The sequence below is a fragment of the Protopterus annectens genome, chromosome 9.part0 (assembly GCF_019279795.1).
Source record: "Protopterus annectens isolate FY-2018-M chromosome 9.part0, PAN1.0, whole genome shotgun sequence".
In the NCBI taxonomy this organism is placed as follows: domain Eukaryota; kingdom Metazoa; phylum Chordata; order Ceratodontiformes; family Protopteridae; genus Protopterus; species Protopterus annectens.
In genome coordinates this window covers 1,064,512,681-1,064,532,753 of record NC_056743.1, presented here as the reverse complement: position 1 = coordinate 1,064,532,753, position 20,073 = coordinate 1,064,512,681, and the positions used below count along the sequence as shown (strand labels likewise).

The window sequence follows — 20,073 nt, the reverse complement described above, 5'->3', positions numbered from 1 at the left end:
GCTCAGTGTGTTGGCTCTGACATGTAGCTATTTTATTCTCAGTGTGGTAATTATAAATCTGTTTTCCCTTTAGGGCCCTCAAGGTCCTCGTGGAGACAAGGGTGAGGCTGGAGAAACTGGAGAGAGAGGACAGAAAGGTCACAGAGGATTTACTGGACTCCAGGGATTGCCTGGCCCACCTGTAAGTACTTCTTGCTGTTATAGTATTTCAGTGGTTTCTTGGTATTAAGTATTATAAAGATCAGTGTCCCATTCTGACTGTGAAATAAAGTACTGTGGTTCTTAGCAAATGAATGCTTCTTTATCAGGCAGCTTTGAAAAATATTCATAAGAATGATTGTTTTAGTTGTATCTGAATTAAAGTAGCACAATAAAACCAGACTAGCTTCCCAATATACTATTTCCGCATAAGGGTACAATTTCCAAAAGGCATTTTTCTACAAAATCTAAAAAAAAAAAGAGATCCACTAGCAAATTAATTGTGAAGCTGTAACCTAGCAATTATAGGGGTAATGGGTGCATTTTCAACCCTATTTGATTTTTAGTGGCATTTTTAATAACATCTTCATTCATTGTTAGAATATAAACATGAGACTTATAGTTCCTGTCATAAGTTTAGTGTATTGATTTGCAAATATATTAGAAAGCAAATCAATCAAAGTTATAGCACTAGAATGCTAATTAGTGCAATATAATGCATGATGTGCTTTACAATTTTGTTTTTGTACATGTTGTTAGGATATTAGATATTTACTGTAAGGTCACTCTACAGGTGAGTGCTGTCTTCAGTTTACCTGCATGTAATCTCACACTATCATTTTCTCTTGCCTTTTAGGGTCCTGCTGGAGACCAAGGTGCAACTGGTCCTTCTGGCCCAGCTGGTGCAAGAGTAAGCAATTTATTGTCGACTTAATCATTTGTACGATGCATACTGCTAAGAATCAGAGAGATTATCAGATCAGTTGAATAAAAATAGATGAATGAGTACAGGAATACAAGGCTGAATGAGTGGTTTGATGTTTTCATGGCAAACTGATGAACCTATTGCCAAATATGTAAATGTGTTGAGGCAGGGGTGAATAGGAGCCATAATTAATTTATATGGATTTGAAATGTAAGCAAATGAGGTGGTGATTTAGCAACTCAGTTATTGTACTGAGTTGGTGTAGCAAATGAGTGTACTATCTGTGAATAACTGAATAAATAAATAGATTGTTACCAACAGCAGAAATATTTAGTTGGGCTGTTGACTTCATGGATGAGTGAACAGGTGGATGGATCTATTGTTGGTGGAGGATTGGTTTGTTACTAACATGAATGGGTGGTTTGATAGGTTTGAAGAGATGGCTAAGTAAGAGTATGTGTGGGCTGGCTACTGGTTAATGGCTGAGCAAATTAATTGATGGATTGGTACATTAAAAGTGTGTTTACAATGACCTCTGGCAAAAAGGGCCTTTAGTAGCCAAGTATAATACAGCATGAAACAATAGAATGACTGACTGATGCGTAAACACAGTTGTAGTTTCCAGGCCTTCTTTAACTCCTGAACTTTTTCCTGTCTTTATAAAACTAATATGGGAGGGTTTTTCTCCTCACACCCTATTTAGTGCACATTATAAACTCCAAGTTTGACAGATGTTAAACTTAATGAACATTGGAAACATGTGGAAAGCTTTAAGAAGACTTTGGCAGTAGGACTACTGCCATCCAGATGAATATTAACCTAGCAATGCCATCCAGTGGAATGCATATCATTAATAGTGACTATAGACTGGGTGATTAAAAGGTGTTGGGTAGACAGACGAGGAAAACAATATGAAAACTGTTATGTAAATGGCTTAGTCCTTTGAAGATGGAGTTTGAGAAGCATAGTTGAGTTAATAAATGGGTATATAGTTGGACTCTTTCTGACTGGGTTGGCAGGTTAATGGACATACAAAAGCTATTAGTAGAGAGTGTCAGGTTTATCTGGTGTCTGCCCTACGGAATATGAATGTATGCACTGGATTAAGGACATAGACGTGCTTTGATATGTTTTCATTGGTAAATGGATATTTAAATGAGCTTAGATGCATACTAATGCTTCATTTAACAAGTAAAACAGTGAAATGCAGAGTAGTACACTGAAAAGTATAATGAAGCCTGGTCATTGAATGGACTGGCACCGTGTAAGTGGATATGTGTGAATGCATTTATGGTAGATACATTTTTATGCTGTAGAGTTATTGACAGGGTGGTAAATGAGTTACTGACTGTGAACTGAAGGATGAAGAGATTTTATTGCATGTTCATACCTGTTGTAGTGGGCAGAGGGGTGAAAGGAGGAGCTCCATATTGTAATGCCAAGTCTTGTAAGAGTGAGTTCCAAGTTTTCTCCTCTAAAGTTTTTGCAGGAAGGGCAAGCCCTACATACACCATATGAAGGCATATATACCAACTTCATGATTGCCATACTTCTGAGACTTGCACTACTGAGTCTTGGAATGGCAAACAGTTCCTGAAAAGATGTAATGGTGGATGTCTAAATGGGTGCTTGATAATGGTCAACTATACAGAGATGCATAGGCAGAACTATTAAATAAACTGCTGTCTGTCACCTGCAGGTGTTTTAATGGCTTGATGGTTTGGCTGACTGGCTAGGTAAATGTAAGAGTGATGAAGCTACAAGGTTAAGTGGTTTGACAGCAGTGGCTGCTGAGCAAAATGGTACGATAGATGTGTTAAACATGGTGTGGTTTGTAAATTTGTGAACAAAAGCACAGGAAATGTGTGTGTGTGTGTGTGTGTGTGTGTGTGTGTGTGTGTGTGTGTGTGTGTGTGTGTGTGTGTGTGTGTGTGTGTGTGTGTGTGTGTGTGTGTGTGTGTGTGTACTGAGTTCCATTAAAACAAACTAAACATAGCAACATGGCAATCACACATGTAAGGAAAACCTATTGTGGTGGCTCTGTCACTGTATCCCAAAAGATGAATTTGTAATCATATTTCTTTATTGTTTTTAAACAAATGGTCATGATAAAACTATTTCATAAAAATATTATATACTAGTGAATTTGCTTTTTTTGGTTATTTAGTGTTGTAGATATGACATTTCATTGTATTTATAGGGATATATTTTAAGAGTTTTCTTTCTCTTTATTTTAGGGTCCCCCTGGTCCTGTTGGTCCCAGTGGAAAAGATGGTGCAAATGGTCAGTCTGGTCCTATTGGCCCACCTGGTCCCCGTGGTCGTACTGGTGAAACTGGTCCAGCTGTAAGTATCTTAGACAGTGCCATATACTGGCTGAGCTGACCTTGTCAGCATACAATCTATATAAGAATACCAAGATGAGTTATGTGTACCTGTCTGACTAGAAGCTCTGCTTTTTGTTAATTCTGTAACCCATTCTCACGTTCACGGCTGAAAGAAGTATGAGGGTAAAGTAAATTGTCAGCTCCCCACCACCAAAGGCAGAATTAACATATTTAGAGGAATTAACACAGAATAGACTTGATTTCCACTCTGATTCTTATTTTATAGTTTTAACACTGTGTGGATCTGACTTCTGCTTCACCTGAGACAAGACAATTGTATTAGAAGCATTTATAGGATGGAGCAGTTCATGACACATAATAGTTTTCTCTAAAACATCGATGATAAAGTCATAACTTTACCACTGAAAGGATTAGGTGAGCATGCCTACTTCAATGCCTTGCAAAACACATTTCTATTCAAATCTTTTGGAGTCATCTGGTGCCCAATATGTTACATTTTTGTCCAAAATCACATGATGTGAACCTTAAAACTGTATACTATGTATGTTGGGGTTGCAGGGGGGAAACATAATGTAGATTTTTAATTGTGTAGAAAGAAAAAAAAACATTTCATTATTATATTTTGAATTAAAAAGTTGAATGCTATGGTAGAAAACAGGAAGACGTAATTTTAAAGGAAGCTGTTCTTTGGCCCACTGATTGCTTATCATGTACCTTTTCTAATGCTGAGGTTTGTATTCCACTAGTCAGAGTTTAAGGAATGTATGTATATTTTCTTGAGTTGTAACCTGTTTTGTCATGTTATAATTCTGTAGGACTTGCTGAATGACTAAAGTATGTTGCTGTATTTTTAGGTCTCTCATGGTTTTATTTGACTAGTGTGGTAGCACATCTCAAAGGGTTAAATGTGTAGCCAATCAAGAGTTTTATTTGGTGCCCTAGCTTCGATTCCCTCAGCCTCCATGTCTATACGTTGTGACGTCACACTATATGTTAAATGCTGAAATAACTTGCCTTCAATCTTCTTTCATTGTTTCATTAGCTATTTGTCTTGTTTTTTAGGGTCCTCCTGGTCAGCCTGGCCCACCTGGTCCTCCTGGTCCTCCTGGCCCTGGCATTGATATGTCTGCATTTGCTGGTCTTGCTCAGCCAGAAAAGGCACCCGATCCTCTCCGATACATGAGGGCTGACCAGGCTTCCGCATCTCTTCGTACCCATGATGCTGAGGTTGATGCTACACTGAAGTCCCTCAACAGCCAAATTGAAAGCATCCGTAGTCCTGAGGGATCTAAGAAGAACCCTGCCCGCACCTGCCGTGACCTAAAACTCTGTCACTCTGATTGGAAGAGTGGTAAGTAAAATCAAAGCGATCTTCCATACAAGAAGTTGCAAAGCAAGATTATTAAAGTTTCTAATCCTAAAATAAAAATCTTGGGTAGTGTCCATTTAGGGTATGAAATACTGACTCTGAAGTTATGTGTACTGTATAGGCCTTTTTCCTCCGTGAAGGCATTATGGTATTATACAGACTACTGGGTCTCTTTCTCTATTTCTGTAACTTTTAAAGTATATATTTTTTCAAAGTATAATGTATTTGGTAAGGATGGTTGTTGCTTTACTTTTGAAATGACCGTAATGAATCTCACAGTTTTCAATCTTTAGATAGCTTTTCATCATTTTTGCAACTTTTGCCTCTCCAGCCCAATTAAGTATTAGAAAATAAAATTACAAACAAAAAGAAAACTTCTGACAAATAGGACTGCAGTTTAGAACAGTAAATTTGATGGTGACTGATTTTTCCTGGATGGGGTCTGGAGAGCAAACTTAAGTTCCTGTTTCAGAAGCGAAAGTTTTGTAAACCATTTACTATCTTCAATTGTGGTCTTTTTTGAAGGATACTTTTGGACTAAAACAGAAACATTTCTTATTTGATGTAATCATTGACCATTTTGATGAAGTGTATTAGGGTTATTTTTACTTTGTAAAAGCAGAGCTGTTGTTTGGGTTTTGTAAGGTCTGGGTTCTTTTTTATATGCCCCCTCCTTTTCTGTAGTCCACGATGTCCTTCAAGAATACAACTGCAGTCCTTACATATGGGTTGTCCTGCCTCAGGCAGCCCTTCGGTCGGCCAGATTCCAATGTCTGGGTCCGGCGTCGGCTGATGTCGGCTCCTACCTGACGTCAGAGCGGCCAGGGTATAAAAGCATCAGTCGACGCCATCTTCTTTAGTCTTTCTTGCTGCGCGGTGCCCTAAGCAGAAGCAGTTCGCAAGTGCCGGTCGGCCAGCTCCTGTGTTTTCAGATACCGAAGTCATCAAAAAGCTAAGTACCCCGTTGGGGAACCTTTTCCTGCCTCAGCCGATGTCAGATAAAACTGCAAAAGTTAATAATTGCTTGTCTTGTGGTAAACAAATACCTCATAAGGACTTCCATTCTTACTGCCTTCCCTGCCTCGGCCCAGACCACGACGTCTCGGCCTGTGCTGCCTGTGCTTGCTTCAATAAGCGCACACTTAGGCGCCGGGCAGAATTTGCTGTAGACTTTTTTGGAGAAAATTACTCCTATATCATGCCGTCCGTACTACCGACAGCACATACTTCCAAAAAACGGAAGGACCGGGACCGACATCCACGGCCCGCGACTTCCACTGACACCACGCTAAAGCCTTCCGCGAGTGCATCGGTCTCTTCGGAGGTGGTAATCCAACCGCTCCAGGCCGACGACATCGTTTTACCGCTCACTTCGGTACTGGAGGCTACCCCAGTGCCGGTTGTTGATTTTCCCCCTGAAACCGAAGCCCAAGATTTGCCTGACACCATACCAGTGGACAAAGTTACTCCAGCACGTGAGGCAGCAAGGCCTCCTGTGCCTATGTCCATTAAGGCCTACACACGTGCTAAGGCTGCCAGCCAGGCTAAGTCTCACCCTCCTAAATCTTTTCCACAGGGTTCAACTTCTGATAAACAGATCATGACTTTAGCTGCAGATCTAATTTCTTTAATCAGGGGCTCTCAGGCTCATCCAGACAGAAGTTTTCAGCCGCCTTCAGACAAAAGGCCTAGGGTTGAGCAGGTGGATACTCTTTCCTCAGAGGAGGCCTCTGGTGAGTCAGACCATTCTGATTCCCAGGAAGAATCTTTCCCGGCCTACGAGGATTCGGATGCTGATGAATCCATTCCCTCTGCCTCTCCTCCTGAGGATATTTCTTTCGGGGAGATTCTCCACTCCATGAGAGAGCATTTTCAGTGGCAGGGCCAGGATTTCTCCGACTCCAGGAAAAGGCTTCGGACTTTCCTTAAGTTACCCCAACACAGGCCTTTAGCTATCCCTCCAGTGTTGGATGTCTTGGATGATGTGTATTCAGACTCCAGTGCTTCCCCTGATTCTCTCCCTCCTGCTCCTGTCAAGCCTGACAGATATTACAGGGTCCCTGACACTCACAAGCATCTCTTTAAGGCACATTCTGTTGATCTAGAAACTATTTCTCAGGGGCCCAAAGGAGTGGCCACCTCCACGGCCAAAAATCCTTTGCCCGCAGACAGGGGATCTAGGTCCCTGGAGAGGTGGGGTAAAAAAGATTATACTTCATCCACCCTTGCCATGAGGGCACTTAACTGTCTTTTTCATATGTTTCAGTATCAGGATTTCTTGATGGATGATTTACAAAAAAAAAAAAAAATTAGCCTCTCCTGAGCCTTTAGATAGAAAGGCCTTGCAGGATTTGGTACATAATACTCAGCAGGTTAGCAATCATTTTCTTCAGTGTGGTTATGATGCATTGGAAGCTTCATGTAGGTCAGCTATGACAGGGGCCGTCATACGTAGACATGCTTGGTTGAAAGACCAGACATTGCCAGATCATGTTAAAATAAAGCTTCTAGATGAACCTCTGGAAAAAGATAAGCTATTTGGTGCTAATGCACAGGGTGTGTTGAAATCAATAGAGGAAAAAGCTAAATCAGTACAAACAGTCAAATATTTCCTCCAGGTTCAGCCACCAAGGTTCAGCAGGAATTGGCCTTCAAAGAATTGGTCCTTTCCAGACACTGACAAGTTCCAAAGGGGAAAAAACAGGCGTGCTCGAGGTAGAGGGCAATACCGAGGCTCCTACAATGGCCGCCAATGGCAACCAACAAATCAGAGAAGTGGCGCTGCTCCACAGGTACAACCACAATGACTTGACTTTGACTCCGCCGACCAAGGCTCAAAGAGAAGCACCTTTAGGCAGAAAATTATCTTTATTTTCAAAAAATTGGCACGTTTTTACAAAGGAAAAATGGATTTTGGACATAATAGACAAAGGTTACAGGTTCCACTTCCATACCTTACCAGCAAGACAAGGCATGCCAAACCTGCCACACAATCAAAGGGCAGAGGCACTCTTACAAGTTTCAAAGCTACTACAAATCAAAGCAATAGAAAAAGGTTCCTCCTCAGGATCAAGGCCAGGGATTCTACTCAAGACTGTTCCTTGTTCCAAGAAAAGAAAAGCAATGGAGACCTATACTAGACTTGTCCACTCTAAACACTTTTCTCATTGTGCCAAAATTCAAAATGCTGACGTTACAGCAACTCCTTCCCATGCTGGGCAAGGGGTCTTGGCTGGTTACTCTGGACCTCAAGGAGGCATACCTGCATGTCCCAATCAGACACAGCTGCAGAAGATACCTCAGATTTCTTGCAGGGCCAGAGTATTATCAATTCTCAGCATTGCCTTTTGGCTTATCTACTGCACCCAGAGTATTCACGAAATGCCTGGCATCAGTAATTACGCACTGCAGACTCCAGGGGATACAAATATACCCTTACCTGGACGACTGCCTTATTCAAGCGGACAGCAAGCAAGCCTTGATAAGAAACTTGGACTATGTCATTCATCTACTGCAGGCTTTGGGATACACAGTCAACATTCAGAAATCAAGACTACTGCCATCCCAACAAATAATTTTTCTAGGAGCCAAACTGGACACAGATTCACAAATGGCTTTCCTCACAGAAGAAAAACAAGAAGAATTACCAGTTTACTTCAAAAGCCTAGCAAAGCACACCCAGATGACTGCAAGGAAGATCCTGCAGGCCCTGGGTTACATGGCATCTTGCATTCTTCTGATTCCACTGGCAAGACTACACATGAGAAAACTACAATGGTACCTAAAAAGTTTGTGGTCTCAACACAGTCACAACTTAGAAACAACTATTCCACTCATTCCATGTCTACAAAAGGAATTTTTGTGGTGGGCACAAGCAAGCCTGCTAAACAAAGGCATGTCCTTCAGCAAACCTCAAGCAAGCCAAACCATTACAACAGACACCTCAGATCATGGATGGGGGGAGCACATGGAGGGCAGATGCATTCAAGGGCAATGGGCTCCCCGGGAATTGCATCTGCACATCAATCAAAAAGAGATGTTAGCAGTGATTCATGCAATCGAGGCCTTCGGAAAATTTCTTCAGCAAGGTCATCTGTTAATAAGGACAGACAACACCACTGTTATGTGGTACATAAACAAACAGGGAGGCACCCATTCTTACCCCCTCTGCAGACTAACAATGACTCTTTGGGAAAAGTCCCTGAAACTGAACATACAGTTGCAATCCCAGTTTGTTCCAGGCAAGGACAATGTTCTGGCGGACAGTCTAAGCAGAAACATTATGGATCCGCACGAATGGATGTTGCATCCAGACATTTTTTCACAAATAACTCATGCATGTGGAAGGCCGGACATAGATCTCTTTGCCTCACACCTCAATCATCATCTGAAGAAGTTTTGCTCAAGGACACACCATCTTCAAGCCTGGATAATGGATGCTCTCTCCTTCAGCTGGAATTCTCTAACAATCTATGCATTCCCACCACTACCATTAATGACCAAGGTGTTACTGAAGATCAAAGCAGAACAACTGAAGGGCATTTTGATAGCTCCAGACTGGCCGAGGCAGCACTGGTATCCATTACTAAGGAGCATAACTCGCACCAAGCTGTGGCCCCTGCCTCAATGGCCTCTGCTTATAACTCAGCACAGTTACAGGACTGTTCATCCCAACTTGCAAACATTGCAACTGACAGCTTGGAGGGTTCCATGATTTCTCCCCATATCTCTCTCTCCAAAAAAGTTCAAGAGATCTTACTGGAAGCACGCAGGCCTTCCACCAGAAAATCTTATTCAGCCAAATGGAAGAGATACAACATCTGGAATGCCAACAGGGGTCAGGATGCATCAGTAATGAGCATCCCACAGATACTAGAATACTTGGCAGAAATGCTTCACAATGGCCTTTCATATTCTTCCATAAAAATACACGCTTCAGCAATTTCAGCAAAATACAACTGTGATCCACCTGTGTTTTCACATCCTTTGCTAAGGCAGCTTCTAAGAGGGATAAAGAATATCAAACCTCCACGGAAACCACCAGTACCTGCATGGGACCTCAACTTCGTCTTGGAAAAATTAACCCCTCCACCTTTTGAGCCAGCAGCATCTTCAGAATTGCAATTTCTCTCCTGGAAAACAGTTTTCCTGTTGGCAATTACTTCAGCAAGAAGAGTCTCGGAGATACAGGCCCTCATGGCAGTACCTCCATTTCTTGTTTTCCATCAGGACAGAGTCTCTTTAAGAACCAATCCTTCATTCATGCCAAAGGTGATATCCAGGGTTTCTCTAAATCAAGCAATTCACCTGCCTACTTTCTTTCCCAATCCTCAAAATAAAGGAGAAAAGCTTCTGCACACTTTGGACATACACAGACAATTGCGCTACTACTTGGACAGAACAAAGGCCAACAGAAAGTCAAACCAACTATTTGTAGCCTACGCAGCTGGAGTACAAGGAAAGGTAATTTCCAAGCAAACAATTTCAAAATGGATTGGAAACTGCATCAGATTCTGCTACTCTTTCCATGGAAAAGGTGTGCCAGCCAATATCAGGCCACACTCCACCAGAGCTTCAGCCACCTCCACAGCCTTTCTAAGAGGGGTGGCTACAAAGGACATTCTAGAAGCTGCTACATGGAGCTCCGTGCATACATTTTCCAAGCATTACAACCTGCCTTTATATTCCAGATCCCGAGCAGGCTTTGCTTCGGCCGTCCTGCAGGGCATTTTAGCTACACCATCCTTATCTTAGATCCTACCACCCCCAGCTTGGCTATGGTATTCAACCCATATGTAAGGACTGCAGTTGCATCCTTGAAGGACATAGTACAGTTTTGTACCTACCATAAATGTAGATGTCCGATAGATATGCAACTGCAGTCAGGTTTTCCCTCCCTCCTTCCCCTCTGTTATTCTCTTTTTTGGGTCCACTCCCCCTTTCTCAAATTAGCTGGGGATATCTGTTATGGTGTATCTGTTTATTACTGTTGTGCATGTCTGGATTTTTTATCCACTCTCTAAATTTAGCCTTCCTTGGAGGGCACCTGGCATCTGGGGCAAGAAACACTGAAGAAGATGGCGTTGACTGATGCTTTTATACCCTGGCCGCTCTGACGTCAGGTAGGAGCTGACATCAGCTGACGCCGAACCCAGACTTTGGAATCCGGCCGACCGAAGGGCTGCCTGAGGCAGGACAACCCATATGTAAGGACTGCAGTTGCATATCTATCGGACATCTACATTTATGGTAGGTACAAAACTGTACTTTATGAAGCTTTGATTTGCAGGAGCATCAGACTGCAACTTTATCAATTCATAATGCATTTTGTGAGCTGTATGTACCACATATATAAACTGCAAAGTCAGGAAGTGTTAATGTTGTCAGATTCTAATTAGCTTAATGATAGACTAGACAGAAATTGTCATTTACACTTCTGAGTAACATGTCAAGAACATACAAAGGGCTGATGTTCTCCTCTGTTTTCATTATACAGGAGACTATTGGATTGATCCAAACCAGGGCTGCACACTCGATGCCATCAAAGTCTTCTGCAACATGGAAACTGGAGAGACCTGTGTCTATCCTAACCCAAGCAGTGTACCACGTAAGAACTGGTGGACAAGTAAGACCAAAGAGAAGAAACATATCTGGTTCAGCGAGACAATGAATGGTGGATTCCATGTAAGTATTCCATGAGTGCTAGAAGAAAATCATGCAACAATGAAGCAATGTTATCCACCAGACTAGGTTAGGCTACACATCTGCTAGTTTTTCCATAACTTGTCCCATTTTTTGATCACGATCTTTCATTTGAAAGTATAGTAATATACTATTACCAAATGTATCCATGCAGCAGTAAGAATAAATTCAAATATGAGATAAGAGTTCAGGCATAATATTGTCATTGCTCTGAGGGTGAACTCGCCATCCTTCCAGCTGCATACTACTCTTTGTCGTAGTACTGAAGTATTAACTTTAAAATACTTATCAGTACATTACTTAATACACTCATTACCATTACAGTTTCATTAGAAACGTTAATGACAGGCAAATGCATGCTATGTGTAGTGGAATGGAACACAATACCTAGACAGAAAACATCCTGGATCTTTGTAATGAGCACAATGTGTTATTGAAGGCAAAGGACTTACTGAATGCCACAGTTTAATTGCATTTGTGTACTCACCTTACCACCACCTCTGAGGTGTAGCATTTATCAAGGGGCAAAATACATTTCCAGGGGAAAAAATAAATTTTACGTAATGACACTATCTCTTAAAACAATTAAATAGCCAAGCTGTTACAGTTTTTACAATATCATCTGTGCATTTTCCTAGTGAAAGCTAACGTTAGCTGTTACGAGTCATTTCTTTCAATGGAGATAATGCATGACTATTAAGAAAGATAAGGACTGGGGAAAGAAGCTGACAAATTATTGTAAGACAAGTAAGCCCACAATTTATATCAGAATGACTACTGTTATTTAGATTGCTCAAAGAGTCCCAGTAATATGGAGTCGTAGGAAGGGGTGGGGTTAAAAGCATGAAGCAGGTGCCATGTCATCAGACAAAAATGTTCAATCTCCTATTTCACATAAAGCAGAAGGCAGTAGGTGAGGTTAGTCATGTACTTGCTGCTGACAAGGCGATGTTTCTTCCTTTGTACAGTTCTTTGATAACGTAATACGTTACTCTGGAGGTCAGCACTAAAGATAACCGGACACCTTTTGGAGTCCAGTTAGATTTAGGACATGATGAGTTTGATGAAGAAGATGATATAAATCCATGATTGCCAAGTGTAGACATGTGAAACAGTGCCAGATACTCTTACTGTGCTCATACTAGAGGTTGACTGTTTATTGTAAAAGCCTTTAACAATCCTAAAGGGGGGTTCCCATATAAAGATCACTGCTGTGAATATAGTACTGTCAGAGTGAAAAGAAACAGTGGGTTGTCTCTATTTCATATCAGAATTGCTGTGGCACATAAGCAAATGATGTTAACAGAAGAGGTGGAAGAAAGGTGGAATACATTATTACTCATCTCCAGCTCCTGTCAACCTTGAGAAGGAGCTGATGAGTAGTCCAAACAAAAAACAAAATGCAAACGTTTATGTATTCATTGACAAGGATGTTTAGTCAAAAACAATGGAGGGGTATAAAAATTCAATCAAGATTACCCAGTAAACTAGTCTTATATTATCCTTTTGAGAAAGTATAGGAAAGTAACTGAAAGCTGTGTGGGCTGTTGAATTCTTATTTTATTTTATGTATTTATTTATTTATTGATTTAATTTCTTTATTTAACTTATTTAAGTTTGTTAACTGGGTGGATGGGCTGGTCAGATGGACCCTTTTCAGCCATTCTTCCATTCCATTAATATCTATGGTAATTATGCAGGAATACATGACAGGATATCTAACAGTCACATGACTTGCTCAAACTTATGGACTTGAGTAATGGAAGTAGTGGGAGTTGAACTATAGTTGTTTTATATTTTGGCTATTTCTGTAGGTTTGTGGAATTCATTGCTTTTATTTTGAGTTTTGTCAGTGCCTTTGGGTCTACTAGCATAACAGAAATGCTCTTGGTCTGAAAGACAGTCTAAGAAAGATTAAGTGGAAAAGGTATAACAGTCCATCTGGTAAGGTCAGGGCAGGCATGTTCAAAAGAAGAGAAATGAGTTTAACTTTTGATGACATTCTATCATCTAAGTGATGACCAAACAGAAAAAAGTGGCTTATGAAGTGAGGCAGGTTGGGTAAATACACATCATACATGTTCTGATACACTGTTCCAGGAGATGAGAGGATAAAAATCAGAAAAGAAATATTTTGTTTAAGACTTTTCTTCCTTGAAGGTTTCTTCAGTTAAAATAAACCTCCTCCAGATCTAATCTAGAACTAAAAACAATTTTTTGAAAAATTATGGTTTTCCAGTCCTATGTCAATGGCTTGGTCACTCTGTGAAAAAAAAAATAAGTCTATATGAACATTCATAGGTAATTACAATGCTAACTGCCCTTGTGGAACATTTTATACTTAACAGATTTTTCTTGGTGAAAATCAAACCCTGTATCTCTTGTACCAAATTTATCAACTTAACCAATAAGCCAATTCCCAAGCTTGAGACACACCTTTTAATCTTTTTTGTAGCAGTGTTATAAATGCCTTAACTTTACCTTCTGGTGATATGTTTGTGCTTTTCTCTTACAGTTCAGCTATGGCGATGAGAGTCTAGCTCCCAACACAGCCAACATTCAAATGACTTTCCTGCGCTTGCTGTCCTCTGAAGCCTCACAGAATGTCACATACCACTGCAAGAACAGCATTGCATACATGGATGAGGGCGCTGGAAACCTGAAGAAGGCAGTTCTGCTACAGGGATCTAATGATGTGGAAATTAGAGCAGAGGGCAACAGTCGGTTCACATACAATGTTTTGGAAGATGGATGCAGTGTAAGAACAGCTTGTAGTCTACATGTTAAATATATACTGGCTAAGACTAATTTCAATGTAGGAACTCTATGCTTTTCTGTTGTGCTTTCTGGATTCATGAGATGTTTTTCTAGCAATTGCAAATTTAGATTAGTGCTTACATAAATAAGATATAGAAAGCCTGCACAATCAGGGCATAGTCTTACAGAGTGAACAGTAAAATAGAGAGAAAGATTTTAGTGGACAAGAAATACCATGTTAAGTACTATGACACTTCTAGTTGATTAAAATTAATCTTACTAATATCCCCACTTTGATTTTGGTAACAAGAGCTGTCTTTTTAGTTAAGTTGGTAGAAAAAAGATGACATCAGGTGTGTGTGTAGATATACTATATCCAATTGAAACGCTTCTGCTTTAAATTGAGTTGCTTGACTACAACTGCAGAAACATGGAAGCTCGAGTACACAAATAACCTAACCACATATACTCACAGCTGAACTGTCTTTTTTTATGGTTGCAGCCATCAAAAAATCAAAACAGGCATTTCTTGCAGAAGAGCTAACCTTGTATCACTCTTACGTTTTATAATCTCAGTCTGAAAATGCTGCAACTAAGAGAAAGAGCAGCCTTTAAAAAAATTAAACAAAAGGAAGTTTTTGTCTTCTTCTGAGATGCTGTGGTCTCAGAGGCTATGAGAAAAAAAGATAGATTTTGAGGTGACACTTCTGTATGGAGTACACAGATGAGAAAAAGCAAACAATGTCTTGAGCAGAGTAACTCAAGTAATTTCAGTGCAAATAATCTAGTATTGAGAAAGTGAAGGAAGCCCATAAGGCAACACTCAGAATGTCAGTATCTTTAATTTGAATGGTCTGGTGTGTTTTATAGACACTATTTCCCTGTTTTGCCTTCTGCACTACTAATAGTGTAAATAAGAACTGCTGTTGGTGTCAATAAGGAAATAAGTGACACACACCTTAAATGGCAACAAAATAAGTGACAGACACCTTAAATGCCAACAAAATAAGTGGCACACACTTTAAATGCCAACAAAATAAGTGACAGACACCTTAAATGCCAACAGCATCTACCAAATGTTATTGGCCAAAACAGTAAAGTGACATCTTATTAAGATACCATGTGAAAATGGGGCCATTAACACCCTACAGGATAGAATCCTGCAGAGCTTCTTCAGCAGAAATTTAGAAACATTGAATTTTTGAATGCATTTTTTTCAAAGGTGGATAAGTTGTAAAGGGGCGGTATCTCACTAACTTGGCCCTCACACAAAAGAAAAATAAAATTGAGTTATTCTTATCTTCCCATGTAAAAGCACTGTGAGTTTCTGTCTTGAGGTGTGTTTGTATAGACCCACTGGAAAAAAGAGTCTATTGTGTAACACAATCTCTTATTCCTTTATGTACTCTTTACTAAAATTTCAAGTGTGCAAGCCTTCTTCTGATACAGTCTAGCATTCTTTGGGAGGAGAAGCTGATATGAAGACTTGGGGAATCACTTGCTATCTTAAATATTTTCTTCTACTACAAATTAAAAAAATAGACTAAGCAAAATAGCAGGAATCATTACCCATTTTAACTGTGCTGTCTTTTATTTTGCAGAAACATACTGGCAAATGGGGCAAGACAGTACTAGAATACCGAACACAAAAGACATCTCGACTACCTATTGTGGATATTGCACCTATGGATATTGGTGGAGCTGATCAGGAATTTGGTGTTGACATTGGCCTAGTGTGCTTCTTGTAAACAGGACAACAGAGAAAAAAAATGACATAAGTTACTAAAAAACCCTAAGGACATGAGTATTTTCCACTCTGCACTGGATGGCTGAACCAATTTCCCCAAACTTGTATTCATCTGCACGCTTACGTTTTGGACTCTTATTTTTTTTTTTTTTTTTTTTTTTTTTTTTTAATTATTATTATTTTGAAAAGAAGGAATTGATTTCAAGGGCCATAGCTGGGCAGACTGCGAAATGAAACCATTGGAGTTTATTTATTTATTGATATCCTGTAAGGCCTTCGGGCCAGGTGGAGGTTGTGTCACTAACTGGTATGGTTGAAAGCATTCCCATTCCCTATTTCCTTTCCTCCTTCTCCTTTCCCCTTCCCTTCAACTTCCCGTGACTTGAAGTAAAGTCCCTACCCCGAGTGTGTATTCACAGGAGGTACTGTGTAAAATAAAAATGGTGCTAATGTTGTAAAACAAGTCTGTATTTTTTAACAATGATTGATATAAAAAACAATTTTGGAAACTACCAGTGATCTGGGCATTTACTTATTTTTTATTAATTTTCGTGGTGACTTCCAGCATTGTGACATCTGCCCATTCTCTCTTGAATTTTGACAATGAAGTCCTTCCCTGGTTTAAGCTACCTCATACTTGAAAAAAATCCCCAAAATGTCTTGATAGTATACAAAAAAAAAAAAATAAAACACTGAGCAATAGAAGCACAGATGCTGGGATATGTGCCTTATAAATTGCATTTGTCTAGAAATCTTCTGCTGTGTACTCCAAAAATTAGGCTGCAACAGAAAAGAGCCTTACTTAGGCTCATGGATGCTGCCTTAAATGTCAGATTTAGAAAACAAAAAAATAAAAATAAAATAAAAAATAAAATAAAAATGAAGGGGCCCCACTGCAGATTCAGAGGAACTGACAATCATCATTTCAGCTTTGCCTCTTGTAGAGTGGCCAAACTGTGATGCCTGGAGATACTCATGAAGACTGTGAGATGAAAAGCTCAACTCAAAATAATGTAAACAAATGTAAAAATTAAGAAACTGTGACAACAAACTGGCATTGTAGTAAATACGTGGGTGAGACATTGATTCCAGAAATCAAATAGTTCTGGCCAATATAGCTTTCCTCCTTGTCTTCGTCTCTCCTTCCAGTTTTAGGCATGTGGTTCCATATATTTTCCAAACCTCTTTACTGCTGAACTCCCAAACCATCCTCTGGTATATTTACCTTTCCTGAAGCCTAAAGATTAGTATAATGAGCTGTGAAGAAATCTGTAATCCAGAAAGAAGTTCTGGGTTTGATTCCCACAACCTCTGCTTGCATACTATGTAGCTCTGAGTAAGTCACTTAACTTCCCTAGTGCTCTTGGGTCAGCCTGGATAGAAGTCACTTTTGCCTAGTGGGCCTTTACCCAGTTAACTAAAAACTGCAGTAATATAAAATCAAATAAGTAAATGAACTAGACAGATTGCAAAATAGGCAAAACACTTCCTCCAGCGACAAGATATTCTTTGGGACAAAATGACCAAGGCTGTGTTCTGTTTTGTATATGTAAAATAGATTGAAGTATTTTGCAATACAGATCTTAAGCACAGTAAGTTAGGGGGTAAACTCTAACTGCCCGTATCTAATATTCCATGTGAAATAATCACATCACATTGTATTATATTCCCTGAGTCCTCCCTGCAATAAAGGTAGAGAGCTTTTTTCTCTATTAAAAATAAAACACATTTGTTTGAGTATTTTTGTGTGTATTAATTTCCATCCTATGATGTACTCTTTGTTGAATAATGTTTATTTTACTTGGGATATTTCAAAACAGAAAGCGAACCACCATAAATAAAAAAATAATTAAAAACTAATTCCTAACCATCCTGCTTTTTATTCTGTGATTCAGAAGAGACTCCTACATGGCACTGCCTCTTATGAGAAATGAAATAGCCATATTCATTTCCAGCAACTACAGTACTCATGTCTACAAGCTTGACCTGCTTAGCCAATATGTGCCAAGATCCTTGTCCACAAATTACAGAATTAAAGAACCTCCCACAGAGAAAGATAGAGTGTGTAAGTACTGTGCCTTGTGAGTTAAATGCAGGATTTTTTAAGCAGAAAACAATGTATTGTATAATTTATAATGGACAACATGTGTATTAGAAGGATACAAGCTCTTCTCAATGCTTGAAATATAAAATAATCAGAAAGGCCTCATATACATGACAAATATTGTGATCTTTAGTGTAAATATGCTCCCTAAAATGTCTTGCTGCATGTAAACTGCTGTGTATAAAGTGAGTTTTAAAATGAGTATCAACACATTATATATACGTTTCATTTCTTGTGTTGTTGAGGTACATAGTCATCTGACCACATTCAACCAACAAGTCCTTAATCTGTCATTAAAGTGGAGGGCCAGTTTCAGTGCTGGCATTTACTCACAGAAGGAGACCAAAAACACCATAGCTAGCCAAGGAGTGATGATTAATAATGCAGTGGACTCCTGACTATTTTCTACCGCTGCTTGGTGGGATGTGGTCATGTGTACATGTGGCAAGGGAAAGAAGAAAAAAAGATCTGAAGGTGAGTTATAACTTTCTTAGGGTGTGCATGCCTCCTAGAGCCTCTACAAGAGTGAATCTTTTATTTTTGTGCAGGGCTGAAACGTGCAAGCATAATTAGCAGGATTTTCTAGAACTACTGGTGCCTCACGTGTGTGTGTGTGTGTGTGTGTGTGTGTGTGTGTGTGTGTGTGTGTGTGTGTGTGTGTGTGTGTGTGTGTGTGTGTGAGAGAGAGAAAGACAGCAATCAAGTGAGGGGGCAGTTCATGAATTACCATTCCTTTCCATTTGAATTCCTGTTAAGTTCATTGGACTGTACTGATTATTCCTTAAATGAAGTCGGGATAATATATTATGACTTTACATTGTGCTGCCATGAGAACACCAGTTCACTGCTTTATGACCTCAGGCAGTAATAAAGCATTAGAGGCAGATGAAGTCATTAGGAAGGTAGCTATTTTATTTTATTCCACATTACCATACTAAAAACAGTTGGGAAGAGGAATATGCTTTAGCACGCATTAGATTCAGCCTACCTACACCTTTTTTTTGTTTATTCATGCCTTTGATATGCTCTCCCCACTATTCACTATCTGTTATGTGTGGTGTCCCTCCTTAGTCTCTGCAGTAATGTGGAAACAAGGATATCGGTATCCTGATAGTAGAGAGGCTCTTCCCATTTGGCCTACCGTTAACCTCATATACTTTCTACTACAGTCAACCTGCATTTTCTGCATGCTTTTTGTCTGCTAGACATGAAACTGCACCTTCTGCAAGATACATAAGTCAACATGTAAACTGCTCATGCCATCTCCTCCTTCACAAATTAGGCCCCGATTACACTCCTGCACCACACTGAGGGCTTCATCCTAGTGTTATTGACTGAAGCCTGAATCTTCAGAATGCATTAGTAATGTTTTAATAAACTTGTGCCTGTTGTCCCTTCAGTCTTGTGCAGCAAAATCCGCATGGTGGGCATGTTTTTGAGAGCTGAAGTGTTAAACATGTAGGATGGAAAAAATTGTCCATCTTGGAACATAGAGCACAACCAGCAGACATTCGCTACTCAAGCAAATAAAAGGGTGTCATGACTTCTTTGTAGTTGTTTTTGTGAAAACATACATGGTCACAACTTGAACAGTATAATTTTGTTTCTAAAGTACACATGTGCCTTCAGACTTAAAACTTAAATCTAAAGGTCATAATAAAAAAATCATCTCATATTTGTAGATTGCTATGATCGCTCAAAACTGTTTTCTTTGTTCCCAGACTGATTTGACTAACAGCATGTTAACACAAATGAACAAAAACAATAAATTAATAATGTGTGACATGCAATACAAAATTGTTTTTCAAAGTATAATCTATAAAGGTGTTAATACAAAATGCTGCATATTCCAGTGAATACTTTATACCATGGTGTTCAGTTAAGTTGTAAGTTTTTGTGTACATCCAGTGTTGGTGCCTCTCCTGTTATCTCAAGTCTCCACTTGTAGAACTACCCCCATGGATGGAGGCCTCCAGCCCCTGGGATGGTTTTGGCAGGGATGGAAGAGAGATTGAAATATATGAGTGTGGAAAGTAGAGAGGAGCAAGGCCACCTACAGCATCATATATGCTACTTGAGTTAGGTCCTTTAGATATGTGCCTTAACCAATACCCACAATGCTGGGCTACATAATCTAATCTAG

General features: G+C 39.7%; 1 protein-coding gene across 2 annotated transcripts in view; it reads left to right on the top strand.

Annotated features, from left to right (window-relative positions):
• The window catches only part of COL2A1 (collagen type II alpha 1 chain), a 112,015-nt gene extending 94,329 nt beyond the window's left edge, over positions 1-17,686 (top strand). For both annotated transcript variants that reach the window (XM_044083881.1, XM_044083882.1), the window contains 7 exons: positions 74-181; positions 836-889; positions 3,142-3,249; positions 4,314-4,602; positions 11,117-11,304; positions 13,838-14,080; positions 15,681-17,686. In XM_044083881.1, the coding sequence (XP_043939816.1) occupies positions 74-181; positions 836-889; positions 3,142-3,249; positions 4,314-4,602; positions 11,117-11,304; positions 13,838-14,080; positions 15,681-15,827 (1,137 nt within the window). In that variant the 3' untranslated portion in view covers positions 15,828-17,686. The remainder of the gene's footprint in view (positions 1-73; positions 182-835; positions 890-3,141; positions 3,250-4,313; positions 4,603-11,116; positions 11,305-13,837; positions 14,081-15,680) is intronic.
• Positions 17,687-20,073: the final 2,387 nt, after the last annotated feature.